The 15847-nt window shown below is 41.5% G+C and overlaps 1 protein-coding gene across 1 annotated transcript in view; it reads left to right on the forward strand.

Moving 5' to 3' along the window:
* LOC147905901 (Transducin/WD40 repeat-like superfamily protein) overlaps positions 1-10268 on the forward strand; it is a 109618-nt gene extending 99350 nt beyond the window's left edge. The window contains exons 6-8 of the mRNA XM_087382257.1: positions 9070-9161; positions 9315-9399; positions 9675-10268. Of these exons, the coding sequence (XP_087238383.1) occupies positions 9070-9161; positions 9315-9399; positions 9675-10064 (567 nt within the window). The 3' untranslated portion in view covers positions 10065-10268. The remainder of the gene's footprint in view (positions 1-9069; positions 9162-9314; positions 9400-9674) is intronic.
* Positions 10269-15847: the final 5579 nt, after the last annotated feature.

The following is a 15847-nucleotide window of genomic DNA, read 5'->3' on the forward strand; positions in this document are numbered from 1 at the left end:
TGCTGAGGGCATATGTGTCATTGAGGCAACATACGTGGGACAAGTGGTTGCCATTGTTGGAGTTTGCCTACAATGATAGAAAACATTCATCTACAGGGTTCAGTCCGTTTGAACTGAACTATGGTTATAGACCAGCCAATCCAACTATAGTTGGAGTACCTCAGAAAGTGCCTAGTGCCGCGAAATTTGTAGTTCAGATGCGGGAGATGCTAGCACTTGCGAGAGCTAATATCCGCCAGGCTATGGATGGAGCCAAGGTGTATGCGGATGAAATCGGTCTATAAGAGTATTTAAGGAAGGAGAAAAAGTTTTTCTTAGAGTTCCTTCGCACTCAAAGTCGTTGACTTCAGGAGAGTGTGCTAAGTTATCACCTCGATACTGTGGACCGTGGTTAATTCTAAAGAGAATAGGCAGTGTAGCCTATAAATTGGAATTGCCACAGGGGTGTAATGTGCACCCGGTTTTTCATGTTTCGCACTTAAAGAAATTTTTGCATACAGGTGACTCACTAATTGAAGGTGTGGTTTTGTTTCAGGAGATAGAGGATATTGCAAGGCGCAAACCAACAAGAATCCTAGACCGAGGAACAATGCAAATACGAAATCGGAAGATACCCACGGTGTTGGTTGCATGGCATGGTCAGCCTCTATCCGAAGCTACCTGGGAATCCGTATATCAGTTGCGGAGAGTGCTCCCAGATTTTATCATCGAGGACGCTGATGTCTGAAGAGGGAAGGAATGTTACGCTCTAGCCGAGGTAGCATGACCTCGGAAGAATCAGTCGACATTTCCCTTAAAGGATCTATCTCTGTAATATATGTGTTTGCGCTTCATGTAAATGATCGGGAGGGATTTTATGTCAAGGTCCTAGGTGAGGGCTGATAGCACCAGACTAGGTAGATCTAAGGCCAAGGGCCTAGTGCAAAGATTGTGCCTTGGGGCAAGGAATTTAATGCATCCCAAGAGAGGGGTGAAATGTTGCATTAGGAAGGCCCTATATGGATGACATGTGGCATCTAGATCTATCTAGGGAATTGGGGCTTGTTGAGACTAGTGAGAGAAGAGAAGAAGATGATTCACATAGAATTTTGAATGTAGATCTCTGTCAGCTTATTAGCTTCAGCGAGATTTGGCTGGGTGGAGATTCGTGGTGCTGCTCCCGTGATCTGGAGTAGAATCTAGAAGAGGAAGTGTTTGACAGCGGGGGGGGGGAGAGGGAGGGCGGGGAGGAGGAAGGGGAGAGGGAGGGAGAGGGGGCTGGCGAGAGGGGAGGGAGAGGAGCAGCAGCGAAGGGGGGAGAGGGGGGGCAGCAAGGGAGAGGGGGCTGGCTGAGAGAGGGAAAGGGGGGGGCAGTAGCTCACTGGGAGGAGCAGCAGCTCATCTTTAGGTAGGTGCTCTATTGAGCACAAGGCTGCCAAGAATTCTGAAAATTCACGGGACATATACTCACCCCCCCTGTCAATGCTGAGGGTCAAGATCTTGTTTTCACTTTCGTTTTCAGCCATGGCAAGGAAGTTCTTGAAACAAGAGTAGATATTAGACGTAAGACTTCAGAGGATAAATCCAAGTATGTATGGTGAAGTTATCCACAAAGGTGACAAAGTATAAATGGCCTCCAAGTGATGCTGTCCGCATCGGCCTACATACATTAGAGCGCACGAGATGCAACTTCCTGGATGCATGAACAGCCCCATCTTTTGGAAATGAGAACCAATGCATTTTCCCCAACAAGTAACCCTCACAGACATGATTTGTAAGTGCATACGTGGGTGGGAGGTCTACCACCATGTCCTTGGAACACATTTTCTCCAAACTGCCATAATTGAGATGTCCTAATCTCTCATGTCATAAATGTGTGAAATGATAGATTCAGCGGCTGCATTTGCTTGTGTAACAACCTGTTTGTCATATGCATCAAGGTGGTACAATCCTTTGGAAAGTGTGCCAATACTACGATACAATGGTCATGCTGGTTGTCATACAAAGCACAGCAAAAACCATAAAAAATTACCCGAAAGCATATATATATATATATATATATATATATATATATATATATACCTTTGTAAGACTAGAATAAGTCCAATCATACAAATTTAGATTTTTTTGTTGTTCTAAAGATCAAAAATCTACACAGAAAATAAAAGAGAAAATGAAAGAGAAGAAAAAAGAGGTAAACAAAAACTTTTATTAAAAACAAAAGGAAGACATACTTAGCAAGCAAAGCAACACTTATGTCATATGCATCAAGGTGGTACAATCCTTTGGAAAGTGTGCCAATACTATGATACAATGGTCATGCCGGTTGTCATACAAAGCACAGCGACAACCATAAAAAATTACCCAAAAGCAGTTTGTGGAGATGGTTGAGATAGAAATCAGGTTCTTTTTTATACTAAAACATATAACACTTCCAATAGAGACATTGACACAAAAGTGACTTCAACCTGTTGAATCCCTTTCAACCTGCTGAAGTGATTTGCACTAGTGACAATGCCCCGTGGAGCATCACTCAAGGACTGAAATAGAGATCTGCAAGAGGTAATATGCTTAGAAGTGCCACTGTCAAAATACTAGGCTGCTTGAGAATCTGAAATCGACAAAGCTGAAGCATGCTTCTCGAGATGGGGGTGACAGGTCACAACAAATGCCTACTCATCATGAGCCATGTTTGCTGCCTCACGAGTGTAATCATGGGCAGCAGGAGCAGTTGTAACTGCACGACCTTGTTGCTGTTTTTTCTTTTCTGAAGCAATGCACTTCCGACATTTAGAGATGTCATGGCTGGGCTTCCTGCTTTATTACAGCCCTTGGATTTCTGCTTCCCATTAGCCAGGAGAGAAGAAGATAAGGTACTGGAAGGCTTGGGCTTGCTGAGTTCTTTCCCCCCTCTGTGATCTGCGGCAAAGGTTTGGTTTGCGTTGATCAAGCAGTCTTATTAGAGCAGCTTTGATCCTGCTGTAGGAGCAAGGAAACAAGATAATCGAAGGAGTAGTGGTTGGTGGTTAGTAACCTCAATGTTGTAGCAAAACCTGGTAAGAATCAAGGAGTCTGTTCAGTACCGTGGACAGAAGTTGTGAATCTGGTATGATCTCATCAACATTCATGAGTTGCTCTCTGATCCATGTGAGATAAACATCCATGTTGTCACCTTTGTTCATCTTCACGCCATCAGTTGCTTGCGCAAATAGGCAACCCTAGCCTCATTCTAAATCTGATATAGGTTAGTCAAACTGTTCGATGCATCCTTGGCTTGCAAGATCGAATGCGAGATATAACAACCCTCTTGTTAGACTAGCAATCATGGCATGTGTGTGCATCTATTTGATCCCAACATAGGAGACACTGTAACAGCAGTGGTAGATGAACCAAAAGGGGCAGTATCAACGGTAGCACCACCTGTAGTGGTTGCAGTGTCAACAGGTACCTATGCCAGAGAGATAGGTCTAGTCCCTGATCCAGATAAAATATCCCAGAAATTCTTGGATGTCAAGAGGTGCACCAAGTACAACCACATGGGATAGTTGGTACCATGAAGCTTATCTTCAGCGGAAATCATTCCAACAAGTCATTGTTGGCCATTGCAAATAAAAACCCCCAGAAAAGAAAGTGCCCTGCAAATGTCAAAGTCTTAAGGCTATCACAGCAATGAGCTTGCTGCCAAAAAGCTGGCTGCAAATTTGCAAATGTGAAGCCAAAAATGACAGCAAAGTGCCTACAAATGTGAATGCCAAATGGGCTGCTCAGACATTGAGAAAAATGCAATAAGCTGTCCTGCAAAATCTACTTGCAATTCTGCAAAAGGCTACGCAAACTATGTCTCATATGTATGAAATCTGCTCCAAGGTATTTGAAACTGAAGACTCCAATGAGCAAGAGCTAATGCAAGTCAGCAGCAGCAAAGCCCCCAATTTCTTGCAAGCTAAATGTTGGAAATTGAAGGACAAGGCCTTACAAGTAATCTGAGAGCAAAAGACAGTAATTTTGGCAAAAGCCTCAAGTGTGCCAAAAGAGAGCAAATTTAGGCAATGTCACTAAAAATTGAAACTAATTTGACCTAAAACCAAACCAATTGCTGGAAGCTGGCTTGACTGCCTGCAAACCAGTTTTGGCAAATTGTAGAAGCTAGTGATCTACAAAAAATCGGTACAAGCTGTATGGACAGCAGAGACTGAAGTCAGCGATCTGCAAAAAATCAAAACAAGCTGTACGGATAGCAGAGATTGAAGCGGGTTTGTCAGAAAATGGTGCGGATGATTGTCGTGATGCTCACAGTGCTTCTGTACGGTTGTATAGACAGATCTTGGGTCGGCAAACTATAGAAGCTAGTGATCTGCAAAAAATCGGCACAAGTTGTATAGACAGTAGAGACTGAACCTGGTTTGTCAGAAAATGGCATGGATGAAGGTTGCGATTGGCATTGATTCCGTATGGCTGTATAGACAGATCTGGGCCTCGTTGAAAAGATGCAAAGAGCTGCTGTGCCTGTACCAAAACACATGGAATGAAGGTGGTTACAGTTGTGGTTGGTCGCTGAGGTCTTCCTTAGCAAATGGTGACCCAAAGATTGGCGTAGGAAGTTGCAATGTCAGTTGTTGCAGATGGCGTGAAAGTGTTGGGGAAGGTTGCACAGGTCACGGGACAATCTAGAGTAGGTTGCGTTGCAGGCGTGGAGCTGAAATGGTCGCAGGATGGCAGTTTGTTTGTGTCCGAGCTTGTCTTCAAGACGCTATTAGCAAAACTCTCAACCCTATAATGCTTGAAGATACAAACAAAAGCCACTCCCACCCTTAATCACGCATGGGGTGGCTCCCATCTTCACCCTTAGCGGTACCTCCTTGAGAGGAGTGAGTTGGGCTGAAGTTGGAGCATGGGAGGAGGCATGTAGGGAAGTTGGAATGCAAAGAGGAGACATCAAGTTGAAGGAACTGAAGTGTACTTGCAAATGGATAATGAGAGTACAAGAGATCACCAATATAAGGTCCAAAGTCAACTTAGGATTAAATGTCCTAAGTGTACTCCTAACTAGTCTACAAGGATATACTAGGGCTAAGTGTCAACAGCTACTGGATACCTTGAAGGATAGTAAACAAGCTAGAGCAGCTTCTCGTCACATGCAAGGAGACTTATTGGAGGTTTCTTTGATTGCTACAGCTTGCAATGAGGAACCACTGTGTCACAAATTTGCCTTTGATGTATGCAATCAGACTTGGATTCAATTCATTATAATGACACTTGGGAGTTGTGTGATTTGTCAAAAGGTAGCGTGCTATAGGCACCAAGTGGATCTATAAACTCAAAAGAAAAGCTGATGGTAGTGTTGATCACTACAAAGCCTTGTTGCAAAAGGTTATGCTCAATAGCAAGGCATTGATTTTGAGGACACATTTGCACCTACTTCCCGCATTACTATTAGGTGTGTCATTGCTCTTATCATTGGCAAGGGCATCAAGTAGACTTCAGACCACATTTCTTCATGGAGAATTGCATGAGGAGGTGTATGTCACTCAGCTCCCTGGTTTTGAGCTTAAAAGATCTGAATATAAGGTATGCCGCTTACATACAACACTTTCAAGCCATACAACACTTTCTGGCTTGAAGCAAGCACTCTTGGCTTGGATTGCCAAGATACATGTTCATCTCCTCAGCCTTGGTTTTCAGAACATCCCAATAGAGAGTACACTTTATTCCGAAAGTGTGATCTAAATTTGCAGATTTTAATACTCTATGTTGATGAGATGCTCTTGACTGGACCATCTACTCAACATATTGCAACTTTTAAGGCTGATTTGCAGAAAATTATTTGAAATGAGAAATTTTTGGCTAGCTTTATTATTCAGATAGCTCATGTGGAGGGCGGCAGTATGATGAGTGAGTCCAAGTACATTGGATACCTCTTGCACCATTTTCAGTTTGAGGATTGCAAGCCAATTTCCACTCCTTAGGAATCTGGTTTCCGCTTCTTTTTGGTCAATGCAAGTGAGCCTTTTGATTTTACTCTTTATCAGCAGGTTGTTGGATGCTTGATCTATTAATGTCACAAATGGCATGATCTTCGGTATGTTCTCTCAATTGAGCAGATTCGTTAAAAAGCATTGGTAGGTAGTGAAATGTGTCTTTTGATAGCTAAAAGGTACTCAAACCTTGGGACTTTACAGGCATGGTTCTCCACTTATCTTACTTGGGACGTTACAGGCATGGTTCTCCACTTATCTTAGATGCTTTTACCGATAATGATTGGGCAGGATGTTATAGCACTGGAGTGTCATATAGTGGGAAGTGTCTTGTAATGCTTTAATGAAGGTATCTCCCAACTTGTCGTGTCAGAATATAAGACAAATGAATATCTCTTGTTGACAATCTTTCTTTGACAAAATGATAATGAACCTCAATGTGCTCAATCCAAGCATGAAACACTAGATTTTGTGCGATTGCCAAAGCACTCTGACTGTCACTGTAGATAGTGGTAGAAGACGTCTAACCAACATCAAGATCTGCAAGTAGTTTCCGGAGCAAGATACATTCCACAATAACTATGAAGGCTGCCTTGTACTCAGCTTCACGAAGTAGCAATTGTAGGCTGGTTTTTGCTGAACCATGAGATACATGAAGTGCCAAGCATACTACGACCCAAGTATGAAGCTTTTTAAAACCAGACTGATGGTGAAAGACAGCTATCACCACTCTTTCTACGACGGGATTTATGCTCTCAAAAGCTCTCCCTCACTCCCTCTCTCTCTAGATGCACTAGGGCCCAGGACAAATCGTCGGGCTGGACCCCCCCGAAGGTCTTTATTCATTCAAGAAAAACTGTGACAGAAGTTCAACGTAGAGTTCTCTCCTAGATCTCCATTACAAAACGTGAAAAATCCACTTTTCTTTACAAGAGCTTCAAGCTCCATTCAAATTGGCAACATGCCACTTGTCTAAAATCTAGATTAAATCCTATTACATGCCACTAAGGGCCATTCTGGAGTCTTCAAAGCTCTCGGTCACACGAACCGCCTCCTAGATGCTTGTCAGGCTCCCGTAGCGCTTAGGAAAAGTAATCCTTCCTAGTACCTGCAACAATTAATTAAAGCGCACCACCATGGTACCCATTAATTGTTAGCACTTTGCATGCAAATAACACACTGTGGACTAATCCTAGTCACGGTGGGCGTCCCCACTGAACACATGTGCACATCTAAACAAATATATATATACAAATAAATATATATATATTTTCTCTGGTTGACCGGGGTCAACACTCTTGATTATAATTAAAGAGCTTTGACCAAGGGTCAAGGCGCCTTAATTATATCTTGGTTAACCGGGGTTAACCCTCTTGGCGCATGCCAAGTCTTGTTGACCGAAGTCAACACTCTCTGACCGCAGTCAGGTTTACTTGACTGGAGTCAAGTATCTTTGACCATAGTCAATCCCTTGACCATTAAAATAACTCTTTGACCATAATTAACACATATAAAACTCTTTAATTATGATCAAATAAATGGTCAACTGTACTTTGACGACTTAGGATATTTACATTGTGGTGACACTTTTTGACAACTTTACACTTCCTTCCCTTTGGCACTAGATACTGCCACCTGTGTGCTTCCATATGTCGCTATATCCTTTGTGGACGAATATGTGCAACCATGGTACATATACGAGGTACATCTGTGATGTTTCTAGTGTAGGTTTTGTAGGATTCTTAACACTGGTATGGTCTTGTAGGCGAGTTAGTAAATGAATAGGACGATTAGTCTTGTTAGTCTATGTATGGTTACTGTCCTAGTCCAGTTAGTCTAGTCCTAATAGGGTTTTATTAAAAACCCTTATACTCAGTTTTTGTACTGCTTTTGCCATTCTACAGTAAGGATTTTGGACACGTTGCTTCTGCTTGACCACCTTGTCCAACAGTTCCATTCTTTGACTTTACTGTCAGTAATACAAGACATTTCAGATTAGAGCCAGAGGATGAGACCGTTTAAGCTCATCAATGGTAGAGCATTCAGGTCACTCCAGACTATAAAGATCGTTTTGGAGGAGGCTTTTGAATTCCCTCAGGAACAAAAAAGTCACTTTTTCTTTTTGGCTCTTCAATCATGGAGGGATTGCAGTAAATCAATGGAGGAGATTTTTGGAGCTGACCCTTCTTGCCCTCGTTGCATAACTGTTGCGAGTCTATTGAGCATTGCCCTTGGGAATTAGGCCAGGATAGGTTTACTCCTCCATCGTATGGCCAGATTATTTGGACTGGGATTGCAGGACTCATGGGAAGGTTTGCTCCTCCATCATATTCATTTGTTGGGGCTCAATGGCCTAGCTCTCTTTCACGGGGCCTTAGGCCTTTTATGTGGGTCAGGTCTCTTCTTGGGCTTTCTTGGCTCACCAGCATCTCTCATAGCTATGTTGACTTAACACTGCTCCTGCCTGTCTCCATCTGCATCGATGCACATGAATTAGGAAAATTGTTGCTAGCAGCTCTACTTAGCCTGTTTGGAGATCCAGATGTACTGAGGCTGTAGATGGCACCCAGGTCTGCCGAGCTCATAACATAGCTAGCATTTGGACAGGAATCGTCACCATGATGGCCATTTAGGACTTCGAGGTCTGTAGCGGCCAAGACGACACTTTTTCTTAGAGAGTGGACAGGTAATCCTTTCTTCGAGTTTCTCACTGGCCTGCTGTGGCACTTTTAGCCACAGTCTTGGTTTCCTTCAGGATTCACATACCTTTGGATATTTTCAGTGGTCTTTAGCAGTTGTTTCTCATGCTCTGCATGATGTCTCGGCAGTTTCTTTGCTACTTAAGCCAATTTAAAAAACAAACACATTGCTATGCTTTGAAAGCTCTTTAAGTTGAATCAAAGCAATCTATGGAATAATATTGAGAAATCATATGGAAAAGAAGGAAGCCTTGCATTTTCAGAGGAACCATCCACACCAGGAGATGAAACCAAGAGCCCCCCAATCCCTCTCCCAACCCCCCTTCAACATAATTTCTTGCTTGTTTCCTAGTCATTAGTCCACACACCTGAATCTCGCTGCAAAAATAGAAGCATAGCCTCTTCTTTTTATGTAGGTGATGGGCGTGGGAACTTCAGTAGGGAAGATTGGTTTTTATGGCCCATCAAATGATAAGCTGTGGTGCTCGACACACATTGAGACTCTCAGGTAAGTTTTTTGTGATAATCCTTATCTCTGGCAGATGTCCAGTTATTATAGTGTAATGTACTGCAGCCTCAAATTTCCTTAGTAGTCGATCTGGTTCTCTTTGTGAGCCTTCTATATGGGAGGAGCTAATTTGTGCTTTATGTATGTGTGCAGCATTTGGGATTTCGAGGAGGGCACAAGATTAGCTGACTTCAATGATACTCGAGGAAAAGCTTCTGCAAACTGGATGCTACCTCCAGTAAGTCGAACTATGGTACATGGAGTGTGGGTGTACTTAATGTTTCACAAAGTATTAAAACAATAGTGAAGTGTAATTGATTACAAATGAGCGTGATTTGTTTGAGTTTGTATGCTAAATGCTCCCATGCTTGTGCAGCAGATAGCCAGAGGCTGCTTACACACTGTTTTCACATTGCACAACTATTTTCATACCAAGTGGTCCATTCCTGATGGGATGATACTGTCTTGCCAGCTGCAGAATCTCACAAGGTTGTTTCAATGCATGTCTTCCAGGTTGATTATCTTGTGCATTGCCACTATTCTGCTGCCAGTGAGAGTCTTTGGCTGATAGCAGGCAACAATTCCGGCTCCTTAGGCTATTTTCCAGTACATTTTGGCACAAATCATGCAAACACAGGTCCTAATTCAGGCATGATTGGGCCAGTTAGTGCTGTTCTTGAAGGAGGTCATGCTGGTATAGTAAGGGCTGTCTGGTGTCCTTTACATCAAGGAGAGGGGGCTGTGGCACTACCGGGATTGTTTTGCTGGACAGGAGGAGAAGACGGACGTCTGTGTAGTTGGTCTGAGGGAGAGCATGTACCTGACAAAAGCACAGCTTGGGTCTCTAAGAGGCTGCTCATGAAAAAGTCTACTCGCCATAAGCAAAGACACAGGCCATATTGATTTCTTTTGGACAGACTTACCTCAACTCATGCTATGTGAAGATTCTGCCTAACTGTTGTTTATTGAAGAGTGAGGACATGGATGCTAATTGGAGGTGTTCTCTGCATTTGCTACCCTCCAAGGCCATGTTTTACATAAAGAGGTTTTTAAATTTACATCTACCTCCTGGAAGCCCTATGAAATGATAATTTTATTAATATCTTAGCCTCTGTAACATATCTGTTCAATCTTTTAGTTGCTCAAGCTACTGTAGCCACCCAGCTTCTTGGAGCTGAGGCTTTTCCTATCTTAAACATTGTAAGATATCTCCCTCTTGATTGCTTTTTTTTTGCGTATACAACCAATATTGTTACAATTATCCTTTAAAGTTATCATTGGAGAATGGGCACTGACTTATCAATTGAGTTGTGAAAGGTAGATTCATGGATGGTTGTTGAAGTTAGTTGATGATAAGAGGGCACTTTCTCAAAGATCCCTCCTATGGAATTGGACCCTCGGAAATCTTTTTCATCTGAGATAGAGATTCAGTGGGGAGAGCCAAACTTTATTATACTAAGGGCAACCTTAGGTACTCTTTCAAGCAAGGCCAATGTGATGGACTACTAGATAGATTGGGCGTGGGAGGCAAGGTCATGCAGAGGGAGAAGCACACCCATTTTAATGGCATCATGATGTCAGACCATGACCAAAGCAATGCCACAAAGGCTACGTTAGAGAGGAGTGAGGATCCCAAATGATTTTACACTACTGACAACCTCAATGGTTTGGATCTGAGAGGATACGCCCAAATAGTGCATTAGATGGAATTGATGGGAAAGAAAGGCCAACCAATGGAAAAACATGATCTTGTGTTGGCATAGATGGGTCTTGAATCGATATGACTATGGACTATCTAACCCTAAAGATTATTGTCTACATCTGCATGACTACTGTTTTCTATCCGATATTGCACATCAAAATGTTTGTCTTTGTATGCATCTCTCTCTCTCTCTCTCTCTCTCTTGGTTATTCATGAGGAGCAGGACGAGGCGCAGGACCATGAGCACAGAGATAGCCCATCTTGCCAGAGAGCACCGATGGTTCCACCCCGAGGATGTACATATGACATGATCCGGTAGCACCGTAGGATGATCTTACACAGAGGCCGTACCCGTCGCTTTATTTCTAGATGACGGAGGATGATGGCAGATTTTCGGAGGAGATTGCTCCATGGAGACTTGGCACCGCCAGCAGCCCATTTGACACTTGCCCAGATCTTCACACTCATGGCAGGAGGCATGGTCGATGGCCATGACTTCCATCATTTCTTTGGATCACAGACCCCTTAGGGAAGACGATGTTCCTCATATTTCATATTTTACATTTTGTATCTAGGCATTTTTGGTACTCTATTTCATTTCATTTTGTATCTAGGATTTTTGTAGCCATTTTTGGCATCTTAGCGGTATTACGATGAGGCCACCTAGTTGGCGCATCGTTGATGATGTATTTTCCTTTCGGATGATTTTGTGTCCCATAGGCCATGTATGGCCTTCCGTGGACCTTTAATAAAATTTCTTTCTTTCTTTCTTTCTTTCTCTCTCTCTCTCTCTCTCTCTCTCTCTCTGTGTGACTATGTTGTACTTACGACTTAGTACTGCCATTCTGCATTTTTGCATTTTGCATTGGTATGGATGCTCGTTTAGTAGCTCCACTATCACAGCTCATTGTATGAGGATTTTCACAGTCTCATAGACCCATCGGTTTTCCAAAGACTTCTTCCAAAGACTTTAATAAACTCTTTCTTTCTCTCTCTCTCTTTATATATATATATATATATAATATGCATGTGTGCATGCATCACTACACGCAATCATGTCGGTTTGTGTAGATGGCCACAAGGGGGGCATGTAATTAAGGACGTGTTAAGATTGTGCACATAGGTCCCTTTATTATGATAGGATCCATGAATGATGGAGATATGAATTAACGCATTATATGGGGTGCTCTTGGATGTGCTAAACGTATAATGCTTTGTATTTGAGCTAGGGTCATCTTGATCCAAGTCCTGCTTGTGTTTCTTATGCGAATAGGTCTTTGTAGTAGCCATGGAGTGCAAGATAGCAGAAAAGAGGAGAAATAAAACCACAAGGTGGTTGGAAATATATAGCGAAAAGTAAGCCACGACTAAAAAAGGGAACGGAAAAAGGACAAGAAGTAGGCGAGATAAAAAATGGAGAAAGAGGACAAGAAAGTAAGCAAAATGGAGACTACAGGAAAAGGCAAAAATAAATAGTAGAAGGAGTGACAACTAATAGAAGACTTGTTTAAAAAGATGTCAAATTTATACACACTTACTATCCCTTCCTCTATTTGTTTTGCCACTTGCTCATTAGAGCTCCCTTTGACAACTCCCCTTAGTTTTATTTCATATTTATTCCTTTAACTTTTCCTTTTGTTTGCTTCTTTTAGTTCATATTAAACCCTTTTTTTTTTGTTTTTTCCAATATACTTTTTTTATAAACCTATTCTATTTATTCTAGTTCCTACCCGCAAGCACTTACTAACCTTCCCCCCCACTCCTCGATGACCTCATCATTACAAAGTATCTCATGTCCTATTTTTTTGGGCCTCTCTCTCTCTCTCTCTCTCTCTCTCTCTCTCTCTCATTTTTCTTAAATTTTTCCTTAATTTCTCTTTAATTTTTCTTTGATTTTTTCTCCTTGTGATTATTTCATAATTTTTTCTAATTATTTCATAGTTTTTTCAAATTATTTTTCTTTAAATTCTCTCTAATTATTTCATAAAATTTTCAAAATTTTCCTATTCATTTTATTTGTTTTTTCAACTTGTTAATAAAAATTTCATTAATTTCTCTAATTATTTTCTTTAAAGTGTCTCTCTAATTATTTTACAATTTTTTCTGTTTTCCCCCCTAGATTTTTCCTCTTTATTTCTTAAAATTTTTCCTATTTTTTTCCTTAAATTTTTTTTAAACTTTTCCTAATTAGTTTCCTATTTTAAAACTTTTATTAAATCCCTTACTATCTACGCTACCTTAAATTAAACTCCCTAAACCTATAGACTACTAATTTTTCCTCTTAAACTAACCAGAACCCCCCTCCCCCTCTATAGTTACCCTCATCATCATGAAAGCCACTTTTTCTCGGGCCTCCTCTCAACTTAATCCCTAGCCGCCTAACTCCTCCCCGACTAACATTCCCTCCCCTTATATATATAGCCTAACCTCCTATAAACCATTACCCTGTCTGGCCGCAAGCTAAACTGCACTATGCCCATGGCCTATTTACTCCCCACCTCCTCTCCCAACACCTTGAGGTTGAGCTCCTGCTTGTAGGCCTTTCCTCCCTCGTCCAAACTCTCATTTCCCTGAGTCCGCTCGTGCAAAGTTGTCCGGTTTTCTCTATTGCCTTGTGCGTTGATCTGTGCCGCTCGTACTAGTCACTTCAGGTTTGCCCCCTGAGCATTCTTTTAATCGCTCGTCACCCCGTACCTTTTAGTGCATCCAGGACCTTCAGTTCCTTCAAAGGTGTGGGGCTTCAGTGCCTCCAAATCATTTGTTTTCGACTGTTCAGTTTCTCTCTCGAGGGTCGGGTTTTCTTGTCTACTATGCCTTCTTCTCTCTCAGGTACACGTGACCCTTGAAACGTATCTTATGATCGGTAAACCTGTATCTTCCTTCATCTTCTGCACGCTTCCGTCGAAGTCTCTCCGGTTTTTCTTTGGTTTTTAACACCCCCTAAAGCCCCATTTAATTCGCATAGAGTATTTTTCTTCACACTCCCTCCCCATTCTTTTAACTCTCTTTCCCTTCCCCCTTTTTTAATTTCCCACTTCTGAGTTCTTTTCCCCTCCCTACGTTATTATTTTTTTCATCCTCCCCCTTTATTACTGTTTAGCCCCCCTCCCCCTCCTCCCTCTTTTTTCCTCATACTTATTTATCCTTTCCCCCCCCCCCCCCCGTTTTTTCTTGCTCTTACTTCTTAGTAAATTCCATTTAAAACATCCCCTACTTTCTCACCAAAAAAAATCCCCTTAATTTTTTTTCTTTTAAAATTTCACCCTACTAATTACCCTCATATTAGTTAATTTCTTTTTGTTATCATTCCCACTTATTGTCCTCTCATAGTAAGTTTCCCTATTTCCCCCTAATTCTCTCATCTCCCCCTCTAACTTACTGTAGCCCTCACCTATCTATTCCCCCCATAATTTTTATACTCCTTACACCCCTCATTCCCCGTATTGTCCCTCATTCTCCCCCTTATTCTCCCTCTAATAAATTACTTACATTTTTTCCTTTTTTCTTTAATATTTTTTCATCTATAGTGCTATATGTTAAATTCCCTTTTAGGATTTTTTTTGCACCCTTTCTTTACTTTTTCAATTAGGCGTTACTAACCTTGAATCCTAACAAAATCCTTTTTCCTTACAAAATACTTTTTCTATCTACCATAAATTCTAATTTATTGTGACCTCGATAACAAGGGAGGAAGGTCTATGACACCTGTCTTCCCAACTAAAGTTAAACTAGTTCTTATCATGTTTTCTCGTTGGATGGTGGTAGGTAGGCAGACTCCCCTCTTCAATAAAAGTGATGCTTGCCAAGACTTATTCAAGCTCAACTTCCATATTCCACAAAGTCATTTCTATAAAAGTGCCCATTGCTAGCCTCCTTTATAAACAGGGTTCCATCGACTTGTACAAACTTTTCCATTAATGTAATTAGTCCCGTTTCATTGCGTAGCTTCGCTCTTTTGTCTTTTCACTATGCAAAGGGGTGTTGTAAAGTCTTCCACACACACAGCTTAGGAGATAGAATGACGACCGTGAAAAAAGAAGACAAAATATATATTCGACATTGAGAGAAGTTAGGTGGATTGAGCAAACGTTGCTCCAAAACCCCCAACGAAGAAACATAAGGTGAGACGGGACATGCCTGAATGTAAACGGGGAAGTTACAAGGCCAAGTCGAGGGCTAGGAGGGCAGGAAGGTACCAGAAGAGGTCTCCATCTTATATCTATATTGATATGTGTATGTGTGGGTCTATTGGGCACTCTAGACTTTATGGACAGACAGGAACTGTAAAGTCTTTGGTGATCCCATATTTTCATTGTTTGGTTTTTTTAAGCATTCTCTACAGCAATCCTTCTTTAATTGCTTGCAAACGCATTGCATAGATCATGATGCATATTTAGCATACACTGAGATTTTCAGTCACAATGATAAACATGCAACTCTGGCAGGGATACTTCCACTCACAACACTGTGTCTACATAAATTGTAAATATGATATTGGATCTCAAATGTTTGACACTTAATGTACATGGTTTATGCAATGTAAGGAAATGTAACCTTATATGGGTGTATCTCAGTAAATTGCAACCAGGTATAAAGAGCACAATCAAAATATGTATGCGGGATGACAAGGTTATTTTGTTGTGTATGATATTTTCTATGCGGGAGTGAACTCTTCCTTGGGTGTAGTTTTTTTGGTGAATCATGATCTTCAACCAACTATTGCCCTCAATGACAATCAAGGCAGATGGATTATTATACAATGTCTTATCTAGGGAGATATATTTGAATTTTCCTCGGTCTATGCACCTCAATCCTCTCACCGTAGAGGTTGGAATTGGGACGCTATGCAATGCGATCAGTGGAAACATTGTGCATTCATTTGTGGAGATTTTAATAATGCCCCACAGCAAGGAGACAATACTTCTGGTAATTCTCATGTGTTGGCTTCTAAAAGACACAATTGGTCTTAATTATTGCTTCAGCT

The sequence above is a fragment of the Dipteris shenzhenensis genome, chromosome 1 (assembly GCF_047967505.1).
Source record: "Dipteris shenzhenensis isolate YYH24624 ecotype China chromosome 1, Dip_SZ_1.0, whole genome shotgun sequence".
Classification (NCBI taxonomy): Eukaryota; Viridiplantae; Streptophyta; class Polypodiopsida; order Gleicheniales; family Dipteridaceae; genus Dipteris; species Dipteris shenzhenensis.